Raw genomic sequence first — 21,258 nt, 5'->3', positions numbered from 1 at the left:
ACAGAGACTTCCTGTGACTTCAAGCTCACCGTTTCTATTTTAACTTACAGATGGGTATGCTTTCTCTCAAGACGAAAATGGAATCGTCTCACAGTCTGAAGTGATCAGAGCATATGACACCACGAAGCAGAGGCCTGATGAGTGGTCATGAGTCGCGGGGCTGCGAGGCCAGCTCTGATACGTCCTTTCGGGGAATCCCAGGTCTTCACCAGAATCTGCTGACCAATTCCAGTCTGGTCCAAGGAGGGGAAATGGATCTGAGCTCATCTCATTGACTGACATTCAGATTCATGTATATTATAGACGTAAGCACTGTGCAACTATACTGTAACACCATCTCTTTCAGATTTTCTAAAGTATTTGCTAAGTCTTTGTAAACAGACATTGAAAATGACCTTGTATCTTGCCAGAGTGGTTTTTTTTTTCCAACTGAAAAAAGGTCAGTATTCTTTTGCTGTTACTCTGGAGCTATAACTATCAGTGTCTTGGATACACCACAAGGCTATTCACGATTAAAATTCTGTAAAATGGTAGTAAGAGGGACTCTTGATATCCAAATTTAGATTTCAGAACATGCTGCGGGGTGGGGGGCGGGGAGGAAACAGCCTTCTTAAAGAAGCCACTCACTGGGCAAAATTTCTAAATGAGACATTAATGATAAGTGTTTGTGTCAAAAATTGTCTTGATAAATGTTTGCCAAAGAAGTTCAATAAATGTATTACTATTTCTCCTTCAGTAGTCATTTGCCCAGAAATTTACAAGAAAGTTTACCTCCAGTTCTGCTGTGAGATCTGCATGCCTGACTTTTCCAATCTCAGAGTGATTTGTAAAAATGAGTATTTCAAGGCATTTGCTACTAATATCTGTGATGTTGCACCTTTGGCCTTACAAATGCTTCTCTCTCATTTGTCTGTCTGTTCAGGTGGAAGTGCACACGTGATTATGTGACTGTCGTTACAATACTGATTTTTAAAACTGTACTTACGTCTCCATCCTTTCTAATGACATTTCATCATCGTTGAGATTTTTCTTACAACCTGGCTTCTGCTGTAGATTAAGTGATGTCATTTTGCCTTTGAGTTTTCTTTTTAAGAAAAATGTACTTAAGTGTTTATTTGGGATTTCCAGTACTTCTGTCGAGGTGTTTGTAAAACCATGTCAGATAAATGCCTGGGCTTCTGTAGTGTCTGTAGGCTCAGCTTTTTGTCCTGTGTTTTGGTTTTCCCGAGTAGTGCCCGTTCCAGATGCCTGTTGTCCTTGATGGCACGCCCCAGGTCAAGGTGATTGCCCTGAACTTAAAACCAAGAATGGCTTAACAGTGCCCTTGTCAAGCCGCTCCCAAAATTAGGCACATGCTGCTAGTTGGAACAAATAAGTAGTACTTCCCCACCCCCCATTTTAAAAACACCTATTTTATTCAAGCCTATAACTTTACAAAGAACTCTGTTCATCATGAGTAGATTTTGTTAATATGCTTTAAAATATAGATTCAATTTAATTGTTTCAGCATTTCCAAGATATCTCCTGAAAATGCCTATTTTGCTATACCAACAATTAATGGTGAAGGGGCTGTTTAAAAACCACAACCAGTTTTCTACACTATTTTTAACATAACGCTTTCATGTAGAAATAAGAAGAATTCTAGCTTTCAGATACATTTCAGAGATTGAAGCAAACTTTTTGCCTTGTATTCAAAAGCCTGTTTGCCTTTAAGTGGACTTACCAGCAAAATAGATAGAACTTCCTCTTTAAAAAACTAAGTCAACTACAATTAAGAAGAGAGGTGATTTTCAAATCACTCCTTGAGTTTAATAATTTCACATCTTTTTCACCCTTTTTCTCGATCTAGATTTAAAATTTTAGTCTATATATCATTTCCTTCTCTGAATTTTTAGCTCTTTAGTTACATGTATGCCTCCCACATTTTCTACAAATAAGAGAGGTTATGACATACATAATTTGAATTTAAAAGGGTTAAGAAGGTGACATAGTTACTCTCCACACCCTTTCCATTCGGAGTTCAGATTGAGAAAAGCATGAATTCAAATATGCAAGACCACAGGTCTGAGAGTCTACGATCATCTTCAAAATTCAGATGTCACAGTGTTACCGAATGGTTATTCAGAGTATCTGGGCCTCTGTGATGACGGGTGAAGTCAAACCACAAAAAAATAGAAAACAAGAATCAAGTAAAAGGAATAACGGCTTTTTTAAAAAAAGAAGCATGAAGTACATCCCTCGGGAGAAACACTTAATTGCAGTTCCGGAAAAGGGCTGCTTCCATTTCCCCTCACCTCACAGGTGACATCCGTCTCCATAATTTTAATACAGAAATGTGATGAGTGTAATAGAACTGAATTTTCTGACTTAAGAAAACTGAAAGCTTTATTTTTACCTGGAAACATGATTTGTTTCTGTGGAGCTCTTCAACATGAGTGGAGGACTCATGGTTAATAATGTGAAAAAGCATGATCTGAAACATGACTGATTTATGCCTTTTTGTCCCATGGACCTGTTTTTGAATTATCAACATTAAGTCAATCTCTTAGCTTCTCGGTAGGGAGTTAAGGGGTAGGCAGCAGGGAGTGACCACCTTGGTAAAACTTAAAAGACAACATTGCAACTGCAGTGACTTTGTAGTGTTAGAGAAAACCCTCCTTTTTTAACGTTCCTAAGTGGGGTGGGGGTGGGGGTGGGTAACACAGTTTTACCAGGATTAAAATAAATAGTTGAAGTGACTTTTAATGTGTATTTTCTGAAATAAGGGACATTCTTCAATTAAAAAGTCCCTTATAGGGACTCTGGCAAATGCTAACACCATTGCTTAAATGTTTACAGTTCAGAAAATACTACTCACAGCAGAAAATCCTCATTCATTTTGCATTGAAAAGTTGGAAGTTGCTTCTTTAGCATTGACTAGTACACAGTGATATTGAGCATGAACTTTCTAAATGTTTTATATATACATATAAAAATATATTGGTGTCTCACACCTAGAAAAATGCTATATGGTAGAAAGTATGAGCAGGAAAACTGGTGTTTCTCAGGAATGTAGTAAATTTTAAATGGAATAAGCGCCATCCACCCTCCCACACAATACTCTGGCTGACATGAGCCTGCTTGGGCAACGTGGCAAAGTTAATGGAAAACTTCTTCTAATCAAGTCAGGTGAATGTGTATTATATTCAGTATTAGCCATTAACATGAATTGTGTGGTCACTGAATGGAATCAGCGATTCCTCTTAATTTCCAGGGGAAAAAAGTGAATTCAAGAAATCTACATTTATTCTGGTCATTACATTTTGTATTTTAATTTTGCAGTCCTGCACCCTACATAGCCAGTGTGAAAATCACGTGATGATTTGTTCTGCATTGTGTATGCTGTGTATCACTTACCTGTCACTTAAAATGTTCTTTCAGGAAATGAATACTAATCTGAATGTACTAGATTGCATATTCACAAATTTTTATGTATAACAAAATCATCATTATTACAAAGCTAAATAATCATTCGTGTTTATTTTTGTGCAGTTTGCCCTTTAATATGTCCTGGTTCTAAGACTTATATCATCTAATAAGTCTATAATCATGTACAAAATTTATTGAGCAAATTGCCACCCTGTTCACATCATATGAACCAGGCCCATGGAATTCTTTTTGTAAATTACTTCATGTAAACACCATGCAGTCTGGTGCCTAATAAATGCTTTTTAATGATGAACATTTCTATAATGCCTCTTAAAGAGACCATAGTCTGATTTTTCTCACATTAAAATAAGTGAAGTCACTCGTGAAACTGTTATACTTTGCTGCATTTTAATTAACCTTCAACAGCTATTAAAATGGAATGTAAGTTGAATTTTGAAGGAAAGGAAATAAATGTTTTCCATTTTTCGCCTTGATTTATTTTCTGTATGAGAGCAGCTGTGTTTTTGATAGGTTTATGGTTTGCATGAATTAATATTTAAGGTGGTCTGGGCCAACGCATGGCTATTGCTGTAAATCTTGATGTTTATTTCTGCCTTAAAATTCCCTCATGGCCTACCTGAGACTTAATATTCAGTGCACAAATTAACTGGTCCTCCACACAACTTTTTTTTTATTAAGTAAATTATCTTACAAACAAATTTGAACTAATTTAATTGAAACTTTTGTTTAGCTTGCCTCTAAGAACTTTTTTTAATAAAGCTCACAAAATTTCTCAGCAAATAAATCTCCCTTAAGTAGGAAAAAAAAAAGCTAGATTTCATACTTGCTTACTTTGAATTAACAGCAACTTTCCATAGGTAAATCTGCTCTTGCAAAGATGTGAGCAGAATACTTGAAAATACGTGTTTTTGTTTCATAGTTCTAGACTAGAAGCCATAAATGCAGTAAACACTGTTTGTTGTTTGTTTTACTACTTCAAGCTTCATTTTTCACATTTTCAAGTTTATTAGGTTAAAAAAAAAAAAAAGGCAGCCTTGGAAGGCAGCTACTATGGAAAATTGCAGTTTGCATTCAAAATAAAATAGTATTTTCAGCTCCATGAACAACCATTCCTGCTGAAACTGCTGTAGAAATCGTGATGCTGCATGAGTGGAGAGTGCTGAGTCTGTGATTGTAGTAGTTTTCTCAGGTGTCTTTATCTCGATGTTCAATGCACTGTGTTTTATAAACAGTTATTAAAGTCGCGTAATATTCAGTTCTATGCAGTGTTCTGTGTCATTGGCCTTTTGTGAATGTGCATGTTTTAAACTGCAAATTTTAAACATTTTTGTCCTCTTATTAAAAATTAAATAAACTGTACCATTACATAAAGAAAATCGTTCGTTTTAATTATTAGTTTTAGAAACTATATTTCTTCATAAGCCCTTCAAAACTGCTACAACTATAGTTTGAGAAGGTGTATATCTGTTTAATAACAATGTTAACATTTTATCTACAACCCCAATGATAATTGAAAATATCCCTGCATTGTAAATCCCATTCAATGCAATATAAAGTGGAGTATATTAACTAATTTTATAAGAGTTGGTAGTTCAATAATTATCAAAAAATTAATTTTTGGACTTCCCTGGTGGTCCAGTGGTTAAGACTCCAAGCTTCCAATGCAAGGGGTGTGAGTTCAATCCCTGGTCCAGGAACTAAGATCCCCACGTTCTGCACAATGTGGCCAAAATAATGACAATAAAAATAAAATAATTCTAAGTAAAATTACTATATTTTGATTCTCAATCAGAAAAGCCTCCAAGATAGTCCTCGTTACAGGTTTAAATCAGCCTGTAAGTCAACAACTAAGTCGCGGCTCCTCCTTTCACACAAGATGAAGTTCTTAAGGCTTCTAAGCACTAAGATTTTGTAAGTGTGTGAGAGAGTGGCCGCATTTGGCCAATAAAGTTTGAAGGAAGTAACCGGAAAATAGTAAAATTGCCTCGTGAGACAAAATATAGGAAAACCTTGGAAATGAGGACAAGACAATCAAAATAATCACCATTTGATAAAAGGAAGGGACAACGGAAACTACAATTTGGAAAACTTAGAACAGGATGAGTTCTCAGAGACCCACTGGGGAAGCCACGTGAAGAGCCTCTGGTTTCATCAGAGTGGGGGGCAGCGCGCACTTCCCTGTCTGGGACCCCACTCCCCTCCCCACAGCCTTTTCCGGGGGGCAACAATTGAGTATGAGCCCCTCCCCCATGCAAAATCACAGCAAAACAATGTTCAGAAAAGTAACCTGTGAATTATGCCAAATATTTTCACTTTCAACACCATCCCTCTTAAAATAAGCACCACCTTCTAACACCACCTTAAGGAAACGGCAAACTTGAAATGCATAAATCCAGAACATCGTCCCCATGTAAAGATTGTTTTTATGTGCTGAAGGCATCTCAGACCTAAAGCTTCTATTTCAGTATACAGAACCATTCATTTTAATGAAGAAAGATCTTTCTAATCTGGATCATTTCACTAGTAAGCTAATAAAAATGGTTGGAAAATGTAATATTTTTTACTATTCAGTCTTTATTTCAAGTACAGACTATGTAACCAGCAATTCAAATGTAAACTCTTGTCAGAATAACTTCATTAGCAACTGTTTAACTGAAATTTTGAAAGTCTTATACATATAAAAATATATGTTTGTTGCCTTAATAGTTTAACATGCTCATAAATCCTTATTTTTCCTGAACATATACTAAATAAGCCTTTTAGGTTATGCACAAGTAAACTGATCCTGACCCAGTGAAATGTATCATACCCCTAATTGTGATTGTACATATTCTCAGGAACCTTTTGGGTTAACTGGTTTTAGAGAGAAATTTTCCTATAGATTTAACTCAATCTGGCAAAATTCTCTTCCATGGGGAATCGCTAAAAATCAATGAAAAATAGGGTGGGAAAATAAGAAGGAAAAATCTATGCATTTGGGACAATTAAAATTACAATCTATTAGCTTTGGAGTGAATAAAAGCAAGTTTATTAAATATATTTTTCTAAAATAGATTCACAGGCTCTGAGTGCAGGGTGGGAGGGTGCTTGCTCTGTCTCGGGCAATAAGAAGTTGGCCAGGTATCAAGAGGCCATGGATTACCAGGGACTAATTGTATCAAACCGTCGGGCCATTTTCTCTGTTCTGTGCCCTCCGATCAGCATGACAGCTCCCCTTCCACAGTACTCAGCCTTGCCTTTATCTGCGAGGATATTTCGTCTGCTTTCTATCATGTACCAGGGGCTGGTGACAGGTCCCTCCCCACTAGACGGCAAGTCACAGGACAACGACTCTGACTCCTGATTCCTAAGACAAGCCTCAGCAGTAGCATACAATTAACACCTCCGGTTTACAAACGAGAAAGCTGACACACAGTGACATAAAGTAGCCCAAGCCTCTCAACCTCTGGGAAACACACCCAGAAAACTAAGCCAGACGCTGTGACTCCAGAATGTACCTGGATCAGCCCCTGCTGTCCCAGTTTTCTCAGGTGTAAAGACAGAGATGTTTGCCCGCGAGTGTTTTTGCTTCTGTTCTGTGCTCTGTAATATTCTGTGTTCCCCTAACAAGGCACCGATTCCGTGACTGGGCACAATCCGCCCTGTCTATAGGGTGTGTGCAATGTTACAGTCAGTGTTACAACTCTTCCCGGAAAAGGTTTTCTGAAAAGTAGGTTGGATTTTTTTTTTTCCTAAGAAGATTAGGACGTCACAGTACACGCCATAAAGAATGTAGGGTTTCAAAGCAGACAGTGGGCCTGGGTTCAAATCTTGGTTCTGTTATCATCAGTCTTGGGCACAGTGTTCAATCTTTCTGCGTTGATCTCTTTCTCTGCCAAACAGGCATGGTAAGAGTCCCGACTTCAGGGTTGGGAAGATTAAATGATACATGTCGTACAACACACACATGGTGTTTAATAAATATTATCCATTATCTGCAACACCTAGAGTAACAGGCAAATTTGGCCTTGGAGTACAGATTGAATCAGGGCAAAGGCTAATAGAGTTCTGCCAAGAGAATGCACTGGTCATAGCAAACACCCTCTTCCAACAACACATGAGAAGACTCTATACACGGACATCACCAGATGGTCAACACCGAAATCAGACTGATTATATTCTTTGCAGCCAAAGATGGAGAAGCTCTATACAGTCAGCAAAAACAAGACCGGGAGCTGACTGTGGCTCAGATCATGAACTCCTTATTGCCAAATTCAGACTGAAATTGAAGAAAATGGAGAAAACCACTAGACCATTCAGGTATGACCTAAGTCAAATCCCTTACGATTATACAGTAGAAGTGAGAAATAGATTTAAGGGACTAGATCTGATAGAGTGCCTGATGAACTAAGGATGGAGGTTCATGACATTGTACAGGAGACAGGAATCAAGACCATCCCCAAGAAAAAGAAATGCAAAAAAGCAAAATGGCTGTCTGAGGAGGCCTTACAAATAGCTATGAAAAGAAGGGAAGTAGAAAGCAAAGGAGAAAAGGAAAGATATTCCCATTTGAATGCAGAGTTCCAAAGAATAGCAAGGAAAGATAAGAAAGCCTTCCTCAGTGATCAATGCAAAGAAATAGAGGAAAACAATAGAATGGGAAAGACTAGAGATCTCTGCAAGAAAATTAGAGATACCAAGGGAACATTTCATGCAAAGATGGGCTCAATAAAGGACAGAAATGGTATGGACCTAACAGAAGCAGAAGATATTAAGAAGAGGTGGCAAGAATACACAGAAGAAGTGTACAAACAAGATCTTCACGACCCAGATAGTCACGATGCTGTGATCACTCACCTAGAGCCAGACATCCTGGAATGTGAAGTCAAGTGGGCCTTAGAAAGCATCACTACAAACAAAGCAGGTGGAGGTGATGGAATTCCAGTTGAGCTATTTCAAATCCTGAAAGATGATGCTGTGAAAGTGCTACACTCAATATGCCAGCAAATTTGGAAAACTCAGCAGTGGCCACAGCACTGGAAAAGGTCAGTTTTCATTCCAATCCCAAAGCAAGGCAATGCCAAAGAATGCTCAAACTACTGCACAATTGCACTCATCTCACACACTAGCAAAGTAATGCTCAAAATTCTCCAAGCCAGGCTTTAGCAATATGTGAACCATGAACTTCCAGATGTTCACGCTGGTTTTAGAAAACACAGAGGAACCAGAAATCAAATTGCCAACATCTGCTGAATCATCGAAAAAGCAAGAGAGTTCCAGAAAAACATCTAGTTCTTCTTTATTGACTATGCCAAAGCCTTTGTGTGGATCACAATAAACTGTGGAAAATTCTGAAAGAGATGGGAACACCAGACCACCTAACCTGCCTCTTGAGAAATCCATACGCAGGTCAGGAAGCAACAGTTAGAACTGGACATGGAACAACAGACTGGTTCCAAATAGGAAAAGGAGTATGTCAAGGCTGTATATTGTCACCCTGCTTATTTAACTTATATGCAGAGTACATCATGAGAAACACTGGGCTGGAAGAAGCACAAGCTGGAATCAAGATTGCTAGGAGAAATATCAATAACCTCAGATATGCAGATACCACCCTTATGGCAGATAGTGAAGTAGAACTAAAGAGCCTCTTGATGAAAGTGAAAGAGGAGAGTGAAAGAGTTGGCTTAAAGCTCAATATTCAGAAAACTAAGATCATGGCATGTGATCCCATCACTTCATAGCAAATAGATGGAGAAACAGTGGAAATGGTGGCTGACTTTATTTTTTGGGCTCCAGAATCACTGCAGATGGTGACTGCAGCCATGAAATTAAAAGACGCTTACTCCTTGAAAGGAAAGTTATGACCAACCTAGATAGCATATTAAAAAGCAGAGACATTCCTTTGCCAACAAAGGTCTGTCTAGTCAAGGCTATGGTTTTACCATAGTCATGTATGGATGTGAGAGTTGGACTGTGAAGAAAGCTGAGCACCGAAAAATTGATGCTTGTGAACTATGGTGTTGGAGAAGACTCTTGAGAGTCCCTTGGACTGCAAGGAGATCCAACCAGTCCATCCTAAAGGAGATCAGTCCTGGGTGTTCATTGGAAGGACAGATGCTGAAGCTCAAACTCCAATACTTTGGCCACCTGATGCAAAGAGCTGACTCATTTGAAAAGACCCTGATGCTGGGGAAGATTGAGGGCAGGAGGAGAAGGGGACGACAGAGGGTGAGATGGTTGGATAATATCACCGACTCAAGGGACATGGGTTTGGGTGGGCTCCGGGTGATGGACAGGGAGGCCTGGTGTGCTGCAGTTCATGGGGTCACAAAGAGTTGGACAAGACTGAGTGACTGACCTGACTGACTGTCTGACTTTCAACATATAGAGCTTCTGTTCTTCAGAGATCTACAGCGCATGAGGCAGTTGGCCCAACAAAGACTTGATGTCCATGAGCAGGACTTTGAAATATCCCTCCATTCCTATCAGTGGAAAAATCTAGTCCCATTTTATGTAAGTATTTTCTGCATCGCCTTAAATATACACTAAATTTTCCAGATATATAACTATGGTGCAGATGAAAAGAAGATCAAACTTTGGGAGAAAATCTCAGTAAGAGCAGAGCGACTCTGGAGTGTAAATGGACAGTGCTGTGAGCCTGCGTAGGTCTGGACTGGGCCTGTCACATCTCAGTTATTCCCGTGTGAAGAGGTTCTCCTGTGAGTCCTCTGTTAAATCTGCTGAAGCTTTTACATTATGAAATAATTCTCCTTTTCATTCTCCTTTCTATTTACCATTAAGACATTATGTTGATTGTTTTTAAGTATATGTGTAGTGAGTAATATGATCTAGGAATTTCACTTTAGGACAGTTAAAAGTGAAAGCGTTAGTCACTCAGTCGTGTCTGACTCTTTGCAACCCCATTGGACTGCAGTCCGCCAGGCTCCTCTGTCCACAGAATTCTCCAGGCAGGAATACTAGAGTGGGTTACCATTCCATTCTCCAGGGGATCCTCGCAATCCAGGGATCAAATCTGGATATCCTGCATTGCAGGCAGATTCTCTACCGTCTGAGCCACCAGCAAAGCTGGTGGACAGTTAAAGGCGTGACACAAAATATTTGTTCTAAGGAAAACTCACTAGATCCAACGGGGTTAATAATCACTGTCCTGGAGAGAAGCCCTGAGCCTCACGCTTTACTTGTCAGTGGACTGTGTGCCCAGAGACAAAGGAACCTCAAAGTCGGTTGTTCCCTTGCTGTTGGAATCTAGTTATGCAGACAGCTCCAGGTCTGACGGGCTGTGGGACGTGGGCATACTTCACTCCTGTATGCCTTGGTTTCCAAATCTGTAAGATAGGAATTATAACACCTCCATGTTGCATTGTTTGCGGGGGCGGAGGGGGGAGTTAGTCCCTGTAAATATTTAGAATACGGTTTGAGTCATAAGAGCCTGGTAAAGATTAAAATAGCAGAGGAGCAGTATACGTAACAAACACGAATAAAGCCAGCCTAACGTGAGAGTGAATTCCAGAGCTTCACACAAATGCTTCTCCTTGCACCTTCAGCCTTTCTCCCTCCTTCCCTCTCCCGCGCCTTCCTTTTCTTTCCTTCCTTCCTTCCTTCCCCCTCCCTCCCTCCCTCCCTTCCTTCTTATGTTTATTCCTTCATTATTTGGGCTGACTTTGGATACCTGGATTAGTTACAGGAGAAGTCAGATGCCTGCCATCAGTCTGGGCAAAGACACAGCATCTTCCAACTTGCTTCCTCAACTAGAAAACAAAGAGTCAAGGCCAAATGACTTTTCTTAGGTCAGCATTCCACCCCTAAAGGATCTGTATTTGACAAGAACTACTGAGGATGACATACAATAGTATGGACCCATATAAACCTGGGTTTCCAAAGGACACCCAAGGGGCCAAGAGGCAGCAAAACTGAGGGAGATGGGCCAGGCCAGGGAGAAGACTGGTGGAAGGCAAGGACCTCCTGAAAAGGACCTCCTACCCCCAGCAAAACAGCACCCTCGGGCCACATCCTCTTCATGCCACGAGAAGCCAAAATTCAGATTCTTATGAGAAATGTCCCAATTTTTAAATCTATGCAAATAACACATCTGAGGACTGCAGCCCACGGGCTGATGTCTCTACAAATGTCCACTTCCTTGGCTGCTTTCAGGCACCCCAATGTAGAAAACAGCTTTCCAACATAATACAAAATTAATGTAGGATTTTTTTTTTCATTTCAAATTACGAAGTGTTAGGTAAAGACATTTCCTTTTATTGAATAGCAGAGAGTATCATTAAGGAGATACAATGAAGCACTTTGATCTAAACTTTCAAGGAGATTTCATGAAAACATAAAGCATTTTATTTATTCTAATCCAGCAGGATATATGCCCAAATATTTAGTCATCAGACATGGAATTCAGTGGCACTTAAGATACATAATATCAGAAGATTATAGCTAAAGCTGGACTTTGAACTCCACGCTTATTATTAACATAAAAAATTACAGTGTGACTACTAAATAATTAGTACCATCAGTGTAGTAAATACATTAAATTACAAATCTTTACATTTGTACATAACTCATTTTACAAATAAATGTTTTAAGACCCAACTGTTCAACTTTCATTTAAACACTAAATGTTGCTGAACAAAACGTCTGCAATAAATATTCCGTTGGGCAGGTGGGGGAAATGCTTTTACATAAGATCTCTGTTACAATGAATATCTAAGTAAATATTTAAAATGTTAAATTTCTCATGCAGTTATTGAAATCTTCTGTTCTGAAGACACTCTTATATTTCCAACAAAATTTAGCCATTGATTTAAAAAATAACTGTTGTCATGATGCTAATATTATTCCCAGTTAAGTTGCTCCCCAAATTATAAACAGGCTGTTCACTGTCTCTTCAGTTTACTTAGCAGTTAATTTTTTAAATGAACCTTCGATAATTACAATCAGGTACAATTTCTTTGCTTATTTATGTATATATTTGTATTATCACTCACTAAGGAACTTATAATGAAAAAAGAACAGATAGGCCTACGTAGGATAGCTGAGTTGTCCAATAAAACAGCTTCAGCCGACTTGTAACTTTCAAGTTGGACTACTGCATATTTTGAATAAAAGTAGCAGAAGTTGAAATGTAATAGTCACCATGCTTTCAAAGCCAGAAAGCAATTTTCTTAACACAGCCATTCTGTGACTGAAGCCAGGAACCTCAAGACTAAGAGGCGCTGTGTTTGCCTCGCGCTTTCGTCCATGACGTCGCTGGTCCAAGTGAAATTTTCTTGGGATTCCTGGTGGCCATGGCAGCAGCATCCACGGGTGCGCCATTGCTCCAGATGATGGATCTGCAGCCATGGCCTGTCAACTGGAACTGAAGTCTGGACAGCTCTTCCCGGGCAGCGGGGGCTCCTGCTGGAGCGGGTAAGCGAAGTACTGGGGCGACACCAGGAAGCCGGACGGCTGGGTCAAGTGGATTGGGTGGCCTGTGGTGTAAGGTGGGGGCGGTGAGGGAACCAGGCAGCCTGGCTCTGCCCGGGCAAAGGAGAACCTTCGGATGGAGCCCCCCGTGGAGCTGGAGCTGGTGGCTGTGCTGGACTGCCTGGAAGGTGCCCTGAGGTTCGTAGAAGTCAAGATCATGGGGAGAGTCTCTGTCTGATAGCTGCGGAGTGAGAAGCGGATTGGCTGCTGCGAGGGTTCCTTAGGTCTCAAGCAGGTGCAGCAATAAATAGCCACTAAAGAGCCTAGGATGATGAAGGCAATGAAGATGGAGCCAACAATCAGGAAGGGAACGTAGACAGGCTCTAGAAGGCAAAAACAGGCACAGGTACTCAGACGAGAGATTCCCAAACTCTCGGCTGCTGGTGGGTAGGAGGTGGGAGGTCCATTCAACCACCCTTGTCAGCCCAGCTTCTCAGAGCTTGTTACTGGTAACCTCTGAATTGCAAACTGTGATGATGGAATATTCTTGCTCCTAGCAGGGAGGAAGCAGACTGATACTGTAGACTCTGTTAGCAATTAGCCATCATATTGCACATCTGGAAATCAGAAGGAACAGATTCTATCCTCCTGTCCATGCACTGGATGGAGAGAAAAGATGAGTTGGGGGGGGGGGGGCGGTTACCATAACAATGGCTTTCAATCCAGGTTTTAGGAGTTTTATCACAGTGGGGTGCTTAAGGACGCTAAGGCTGAAAATCCATCTCCTATCCAAGAATCTCCAATCTGAGCAAAGACAGCTGGACCTGTTAAGTGAACCCCCCACCCTGGGATTTTACAAGACTACAGAAAGAACAGTATAAAGAAATCCATAGCAGGCCCCCACTAACTGTGTCTCCTACCACATCACAAACTGTCCCGTCTGGATACTTCTTTCCAGAAACAATTTGGGATGCCTCCTCCAGCCGTCACTCTCCTGCCTCTCGATCCCCACTCAAATTCTGGGAAGGTCAGACTGAACTTTAGCTAGACTGCAGTGTGGTCCTTGGTGTTGGTGGCCCACACTTTCTGGAAGCGCAACTTTTTGACAGAGTTAGCCCCAGTTCCCTTCTCCCTCTATAAGGAAGACATAATGTTTCCCACCCAGAGGCACCTCCCAAGCAGTCCTCCAGGTGTGGCCCCTGCCTGATAGAGCTGCCTTGGGATGCAAACCTCCAGCTTAGAGGTAAAAGAAAGCAGGTCTGCATTGACTAAGACCCTACTGTGTGCCTATTTTGTATTTATTTCCAGATTCATGTAACCCTGTGAGGCAGGCATGATATGGTCTAGTGGAGAGTCACTGAGTTTCCCAAAGACACATAGGCAATGAGTGGTAGAGAACTATCCACCCTAAGATCTGTGGGCTCCTGGGTGTAAGCTCTTATGGATGCCACCCACTCTGCCCTGTCTTACTAGAAGAAGGTTACTACTACTACTAGAAGTAGAAGCAGTAGAAGTAGTTCTCGCCCTGCAGAAGGCAAGTCTAAAGTGACTACTCACTCAGCACCTTGCTGAGCATCCATGCACTCGTTTATTTCACAGCCTAACTCCTCTGAGAGCAACATGCCCATTTTAGAGTTGAGAAGAGGCCCAGTGCAGTTAAGTAACTCGCCCCAATGACAAGCTGGCAAGGAGAGGTGCTGAGGCTTTGCCAGACCCCAGCCTGGGTGAGTGCGGAGACTGCCCCCTCTCCTTCCAGAGAGCACTGCGGGAGGCCAGGATGGGGTCCCCGAGGCAGACCGGGCGCTTAGCACTTGCTGTGCAGAGGGGTCGAGTGACTGAAGCCAGTTTGTATTTTCCGAACAGGCCAGGCCGCCTTAGAGTTCCCTACTTTCCACTGAACATCTTTCCCCCAGAAGCCACTTCCTCAATCCTCTAGATTGGTATTTCGCCCTCCAAAGTTAAATTCCTTGAAGGTCTAACGGAGTTCTAAGGAAGGCGGGTCCCCCTTTCCTCCGGGTTCTCAGTCTCGGGGGACTGGGGCTCCAGCACCAGTAATCATCCCCCCAGCCTCTCCCACCTTGCCTGGGGACCGTGTCTGGCCCGCTTCAGACCCCCGCTCTGGAGTTCTGGGGTGTCGAGGCTCTCTCTCGGCTCCCCCCGCCCCCTGCCCCCGCTCCTCCGGTTTCCCCGGCCGTAAAACCATCGCCTGGAGCTCTAAATGGTTTCCCTGAAGTTCCGATTCAGGTGGAAAGGGTTTTTTTTTGTTTGTTTTTTAAGGCGTAAAGTTCCTCTGCTGGCGTTGTGATTTATTCCGCTCTGAAGTAAGCGGAAACTTGACCCGTGTTTTCCGACGTGAGAATAGGGGGCGGGGAAGCCCCTGCGACCCCGGTTTCTAAATATCCAACCGGAGGACCTGGGCATTTCTGAAAAGCGTGACAATGGGGGGTGGGCCGGAGTGGGTAATTCGATGCAGAGAAATGAAAGGAAGTCGTGAGAATGGGGCTTAGAAACAAGACCAAGCGGCCACACACACACACAAACGTGGCTCAAGTTCCTACCGCCGCGGGGCTACAGATAAACGCACCCCAAGAGTTGCCTTCCCTGCGCCATCAGCACGTCTCAAAGCTTCCGGGGCTCCCAGGGCGCAGAATAGGGCACCCTTACCACCCGAGAAAACTCAAGTCCAGCCTGGCGCGGCCGCCACAGCCCTTCTCCGAAATGTCGTGCGCGCCCAGGGCTCCCTCTTTCTCCCCCAGAGTCACTGGGTGCAAACCCCGCGGTCCTCGCGGCCCGTGGCGAACTAGCTCCTGGGCAGACCCGCGGAGACCGCGTGTGGCGGGAATCGGGACTGCAAAGAAACTGCGCCCCTGACCTGAAACGCGACCACCCACTTCTCCCTTGATCCCCCCACTTTCTAGCGTCCCCTTTGCGCAGACCCGGGAAGGCCTGGCACGCCTCTTCGCGCGCGCACCGGCCGGCACGCACGGCAGCCCGGCCGGGCAGGGTCTGCCCCGCCCAGGGCCCGTACTCACGCGCCGTGATGCCCGGGTGCTCCAGCTCGCCGCGGTCGTTAGTGCAGCCGCCCTGCTCCAGCCTGGCGTCGGCCGCGGCGCAGCAGTAGCGCAGCGCGCAGGAGCCGCAGCAGATGGTGGCGTCCAGCGTGTCGAAGTCCTCCGGGCACTGGAAACCCTCGTGGTAGTTGCCCTGCACGTCCACCCAGCCGTGGCAGTACTCTCCGGGCTGCTGGGCGCCCGCCGGGCCCCCGCGCAGCCAGCCCAAGAGGAGGCAGAGCGCCAGCAGCGCCCCCATCGCCTCGGGCGCGCCGGGCGGCCGGGAGGGGGACGCGGCTGGAGAGCGAAGGGCTGAGCCGGGGCCCCGCTCGCCCCGCGGTTCCGGCTCTCCTGGGGAGAGGCCTGGGGAGCTGCCCGGGCGGCCAAAACCAGTCCCCTGAGGGTTAGCGGGGGCCAGGGAGGAAGCAGGGGCTGCGGCGCGGCGGGCTCAGCCGGTCGGGGGTCGGCATGGTGCGCGGGGACGAGGTGGCCAGGGCCCGCGGGAGGCGCCCGCCGAGGCTGCGGCTCGGGCTGATGCTGCGGTCCTTCGCCGCGCTCATAACTCTCCGGGCGCGAGGGGCTCGCCCAGCCCTCGGCCACCTCCCACCCCACTCCTCACGGGAGCCATCGCGTCCGGGGCTGGCAACTCCCGGGCCGCGCAGCACCTGGACTCGCCGCCGTCGCTGGGTCCAGAGCGGAGCCCGAAGCAGCAGAACGTGAGATGCCCACGTCTGGGGCTTCGGGACGGGCGGCCCCGCAGCCCCCTCCCCTGTCTGTCACGGGAGTCAGCCTGGCCGGGCCAAGTACAAACGGCCTCCGGGTTGCTGACAGCTCTGCCTCCACGGCGTCCTTTAAAAAGGAAGAGGGAGGGGGAGACAGCGAGGGTTAAGAGAGAGTCCGCCTCCCGGGTCGCGCCGCCCGAGCGCGCGCGGCGCGGCTGCGTGTCGTGCGCCCTCCTCCGCCTTTCCCGGCCGCCTCCTCCCCTGGCACTCCCCCGGGACTCGACTCGACCCTAAACTTGGGGGATCAGGCCCTCTCCCCGCGCACAGACACACACCACAGACACCCCGCATAGTCCAGCAAACTCCGCAGAGGGCCAGGGCCTCCGGGTCTTCGTCTACCCACGCGAGATGGCGCGCGAGTGGGGACCTGAGGTTTGCTTTTTAGGAAAGTAATCAAAAATGAATTGGGTGGCTAAGGTTTGTCGAACCATTTGTCACCTGTTGCACAGATCCGGCCTCGTTCCTGGGACACCTGTTCTAAGGGTTCCCGGCGGATGGCAAGACTTTTAGGGCCGGCCACATTTGCGCTGCGATTTCCCCCTAGGTTTCCACTGTCTCCAGAAGGGACGGCACGTTTGACAAATGCGCACACACTCGCACCCTCCCGCGTCCCCCTAACTTGCGCGCCGCCTGGTGAAAAATCGAGGGTCACCTCCGCCTACCTAGGGCAACTCACAAAACCTCAAAGAGCACAACTTTTCCATTCGCGCCCGCAGAGGCTATAAAAGAACAAAATTAATGATAACTGAGCAGATCTGAACTTCTGTTCGGGCAAAGAAACACATTTATTTAAATGATGTGTCCCCCGCGTGCTATTTTCAGGGGCACTGCGCCTTTAGCCGGGTAAGTGCCCTATGAAACTGGCGTTATGTGAAACCTGGGCTCAACTCAAGAATTTATTTTTAAGGCATCCTGAACTTCCTCTCATCATTTATTGGTTCGTGTGAATATGTTACGCGTATCTCGACCTATTTGTCAAAGGAAACGCTGAATGCCCGTGTCACTGATTTAGATGTTGGCAAGTTGAGTGAAACAAAAAGACAAAGTTTGACGCTCACCAGCCATGAAAGTGTGCGGTCAAAAGCTTCGCGAGGGTCCGAGTCGGTTCACAGAAGCCTTTTTTTTTTTGGTAACTCAGTGAAACGGTTTCTGTTTTAAAATATAAGTTCAAGTATATTACAAGGAAAGAGTCATTTCTGATTTCTAACTTTAAATATAGGGATTAGCATTTAGTTAGGAGAATAAAAATAATGCCCAACATTTCAGATGTTAAGTAGGACTGTGTAAATATTTAACTTTATTGCTCTGTTAGATATTACGTGGGACAATAATATGCTATTTAGTAAAACCCAATTAAGTTCCTGCTTTTATCTACAAACAAACAATGAGACCGTCTTTCTTGACTTAAAGAACTTAAATAAGCATATGGGAAATTGTTTTTGCAGAAATTTCTTAGGTACTGTGTTTTTACTTACAAAAAAGAAAAGTCCTTGCCAGACTTAAAGAGTTTTGTGTTTTTTTTTAAGGAGTGTTGTTTGGATTGTATAAATCCTGAGCAATTAAGGAAGAAAGTCGTGTGGAAGCACAGCAACAGTGAGGTATAATGATCGTGATAAGATGATAAAACTACAAAGACATGTTTACTGCTGATAACTTTCCCAGAACCACACCTCTTAATAATATTTTTGTTAAATTTAGAGGAATTCCATGACATCACGACTACATACAGTTCTGCAGCAACCTCTGCTAGTCCCCCAAGGGTCAAGTTTCTCTCATTATGCAGCTGTTCTTTGATAGCATTAATATTTTAGGGAATGACTTGTTGGCACGTACCCCCCAATAATTACACTCTCTGTGCCACATTGGGATTCTCTTCCTTAGGACACTCGCTGTATATAATTAATTCCCTCGTTCAAAGCTCCTGTCTGTTTGACTTATTTGGAAAGCATTTTACTCAAATTTAGTTGGACGTTTACTCATGGAAAATAACCACACCTCCAGATTACTCGATACTCCTTCGATCTGATGTTTGTGAGCAGGAAAGCAACTGTACACCACGCTTTCTTTTCTAGGTCTTGATCCAAAGCACCTTTAAACCATCCTAACAGTAGGCTCAGGGGGTTTGCACTGGGGGAAATGTGTTTGGTTCCTTGTCTTAGAAACTCCCTTCAAATTGCACACTTACCAATTTCTACTGCAAAAGTGATGCTCTCAGAATGCTCTTTGAAACAAGAAGATAACATGCACTTCCTTTGGGGTTTATAAATATCCAAGATTGCTGTTATTTTGTTACTACTTGAATAGTAAAGGAAGATTAAAAAGTTCTCATAGACCCCCCTCAAAGACTCAAGGCAGAGGACCTAGAGATGGAAAATCAAATCGGCACCATCTGGGGTATCATGTAGAGGTTTTGAGAAATTCTATATTTTCCCTTATCGCGGTAACACAAATTCCATATTTTGGTGAAGAAAATAATCATAAGAGATCATTTCCTCAGCTTATATTCTCTTGTGGCCCTCCCTGCCTCCGGGAAATGGTATAGGAAATGAGTTAAATGATATGATGTCTGGGATTTGCTTTAATAAACGCCAGAGAAAGAGAAAGTGGGAAGGGGGAGAGCAGGGGGAAGAGAAAGAAGCAGAGAGGAGAAGGAGATGGAGAAGAAAAGAGAGAGAGGGGAAACAGAGGGAAGGAGAGAGAAAGAGAAGAGGGAGGGGGGAAGAAAGGGGAAATTAAAGTTAGGGGAGAGACGGCAATGTGAAGACGAAATAAAGCAGCTGAAACACAACAGGCAATATGTTGATAATTGTAACTGGGTGAAGGGTACTTGCAAAATTGAAATGCAATTCTATTTTTATGTATGAACAAAAATTACGTATTTTTTTTAATTTAATAGCTTGGAATTGGTAGCAGCATGAAATTGGCACCAGAACATATTTTTCACCTTTGTCCCTTTCACTTCTCTTTGTTTTATATTCTTTGAAGCAGAGTGAAAGATTTAAGAAAAGCAATACAGAGAAGTGTAGAAAAACAGGGCAAAAATGGATGCATCAGAAAAGATTGAGAACTAAAATATCCTAAGGAAAGAAGGAGAAAAGGCCAAAGGAATGCAGACGTGAAAAAAAAATAAAGAATTTTTAAAAGACAATTAGCTTTGGCTATGGAAATCCCCTCCAGCTCATGGGCATTGAGTCCAGATATGAAATAGGAAACAAAAAGGTTTTCAACCCTCCCTCAATTTTTTTCCTGAGTGATGTATTATCTCTACCCTTCCTTTCATTACTTTGCCTGGGACTTGGAATTCTCTTCCTTGGATTACTTACTATAAATCTCTTAATCCAGGACCCTGTCAATCTGAGGTACTGAAAAGGTACATTTTTCTCAAATTTGCTTTGGCACATATTCACCACTAAGAGAACATGAGCTGGCCAGAAGTGTACTTTCGGACACCGCCAGCAGCCCAGTCCCAAGCTGTTCTTTGGCCTCAGACTCATCATTGTAAAGAGGGGATTAGACACTCGGCCCTTAGAGCAGTGTTTCTCAAACTGTAACATGCATGTGAATCACCTGGACTGCTAAGATGCAGATTCTGATTCCCAGGGTCTGAGAAGGGGCTTGAGATTCTGCATTTCCACTAAGCTCCCGGGTGATGCCAAGGCTGCTGTCTGAGGGCCAACCCCTGCATGCTCTTGGCCTCCTCTGCCCTTGCCCCCACCTCAGGGGGATGAATGAGTGAAGCCAAGGAAGCAGGCTCATCCAAAGCCCATACCGCCCTCTGGGCCTTAAGACCCCGGCACTCCCTGCTCAAACAGCCCAAGCTGGCTTCTAGGGTTCACAAAAGCTTCTTGTGAAGGCCTGCTCTGCTAAATCGCTGTCTGACTCTTTGCGACCCCATGGACTGTGGCCCACCAGGCTCCTCTCTTCATGGGATTTCCGAGGCAAGAATACTGGAATGGGTTGCCATTTCCTCCTCCAGGAGATCTTCCTGACCCAGGGACTGAACCCACATCTCTTCAGTCTCCGGCATTGGCCAGCGGGTTCTTTACCACTAGCACCACCTGGGAAGCCTCAGAGGTAGGCTGGGGTGTCCAAACATGGATGTGAGGAGCCCCCTGCAGTGCTAGAGGGCCTCGGGATGGGATGGGACGGGGAGGAGGATAGGCAGGTTCAGGCCGGCAGCCGCTGCCAGCGCCCTGACTCCCCCGTGGTGGCGGGGGCCTGTTCAGTGGCACAGCCAGGGACTCAGTAAATAAATAGTCATGGAGGGAGTCTGAATGATCGCATGAACGATGAAATGAATATTTTCCTTTGGTAATTCCAAACGTTCACCACACCTCATGGCAATTCTATGACAGGCCAATCCATCTTTTCCGCTGGCTTGACCTCCCTTTTCATTATTGTGTCCTGGGACCCAGCAGAACAACTGGTACGCAGTGTGTGCATGCTAAGTCGCTCAGTAGTGTCTGACTCGTTACGACCCCAGGGATTGTAGCCTGCCAGGCGTTTCTGTCCTTGAAATTTTTCAGGCAAGAACACTAGAGCAGGTTGACATTCCCTACTCCAAGGGATCTTCCCAACCCAGGGAT

At 44.3% G+C, this 21,258-nt stretch overlaps 2 protein-coding genes across 4 annotated transcripts in view; one reads left to right on the top strand and one right to left on the bottom strand.

Annotated features, from left to right (window-relative positions):
* The window catches only part of ATP8A1 (ATPase phospholipid transporting 8A1), a 228,475-nt gene extending 223,675 nt beyond the window's left edge, over positions 1-4,800 (top strand). For all 3 annotated transcript variants that reach the window (XM_043871058.1, XM_043871060.1, XM_043871059.1), the window contains one exon: positions 51-4,800. In XM_043871058.1, the coding sequence (XP_043726993.1) occupies positions 51-151 (101 nt within the window). In that variant the 3' untranslated portion in view covers positions 152-4,800. The remainder of the gene's footprint in view (positions 1-50) is intronic.
* Positions 4,801-11,757: 6,957 nt separating this feature from the next.
* SHISA3 (shisa family member 3) lies at positions 11,758-16,154 on the bottom strand. The gene is made up of 2 exons (XM_043871447.1): positions 15,873-16,154; positions 11,758-13,223 (listed from the first exon to the last, which is right to left on the bottom strand). The coding sequence occupies exons 1-2, from the start codon at positions 16,147-16,149 to the stop codon at positions 12,784-12,786; spliced, it is 717 nt and encodes a 238-aa protein (XP_043727382.1). The 5' UTR covers positions 16,150-16,154; the 3' UTR covers positions 11,758-12,783.
* Positions 16,155-21,258: the final 5,104 nt, after the last annotated feature.

Source organism: Cervus elaphus, chromosome 17, assembly GCF_910594005.1.
Source record: "Cervus elaphus chromosome 17, mCerEla1.1, whole genome shotgun sequence".
NCBI classification, from domain to species: Eukaryota; Metazoa; Chordata; class Mammalia; order Artiodactyla; family Cervidae; genus Cervus; species Cervus elaphus.
Note: the sequence above shows the minus strand (reverse complement) of the source record. Positions and strands in the feature narration are given on the sequence as shown.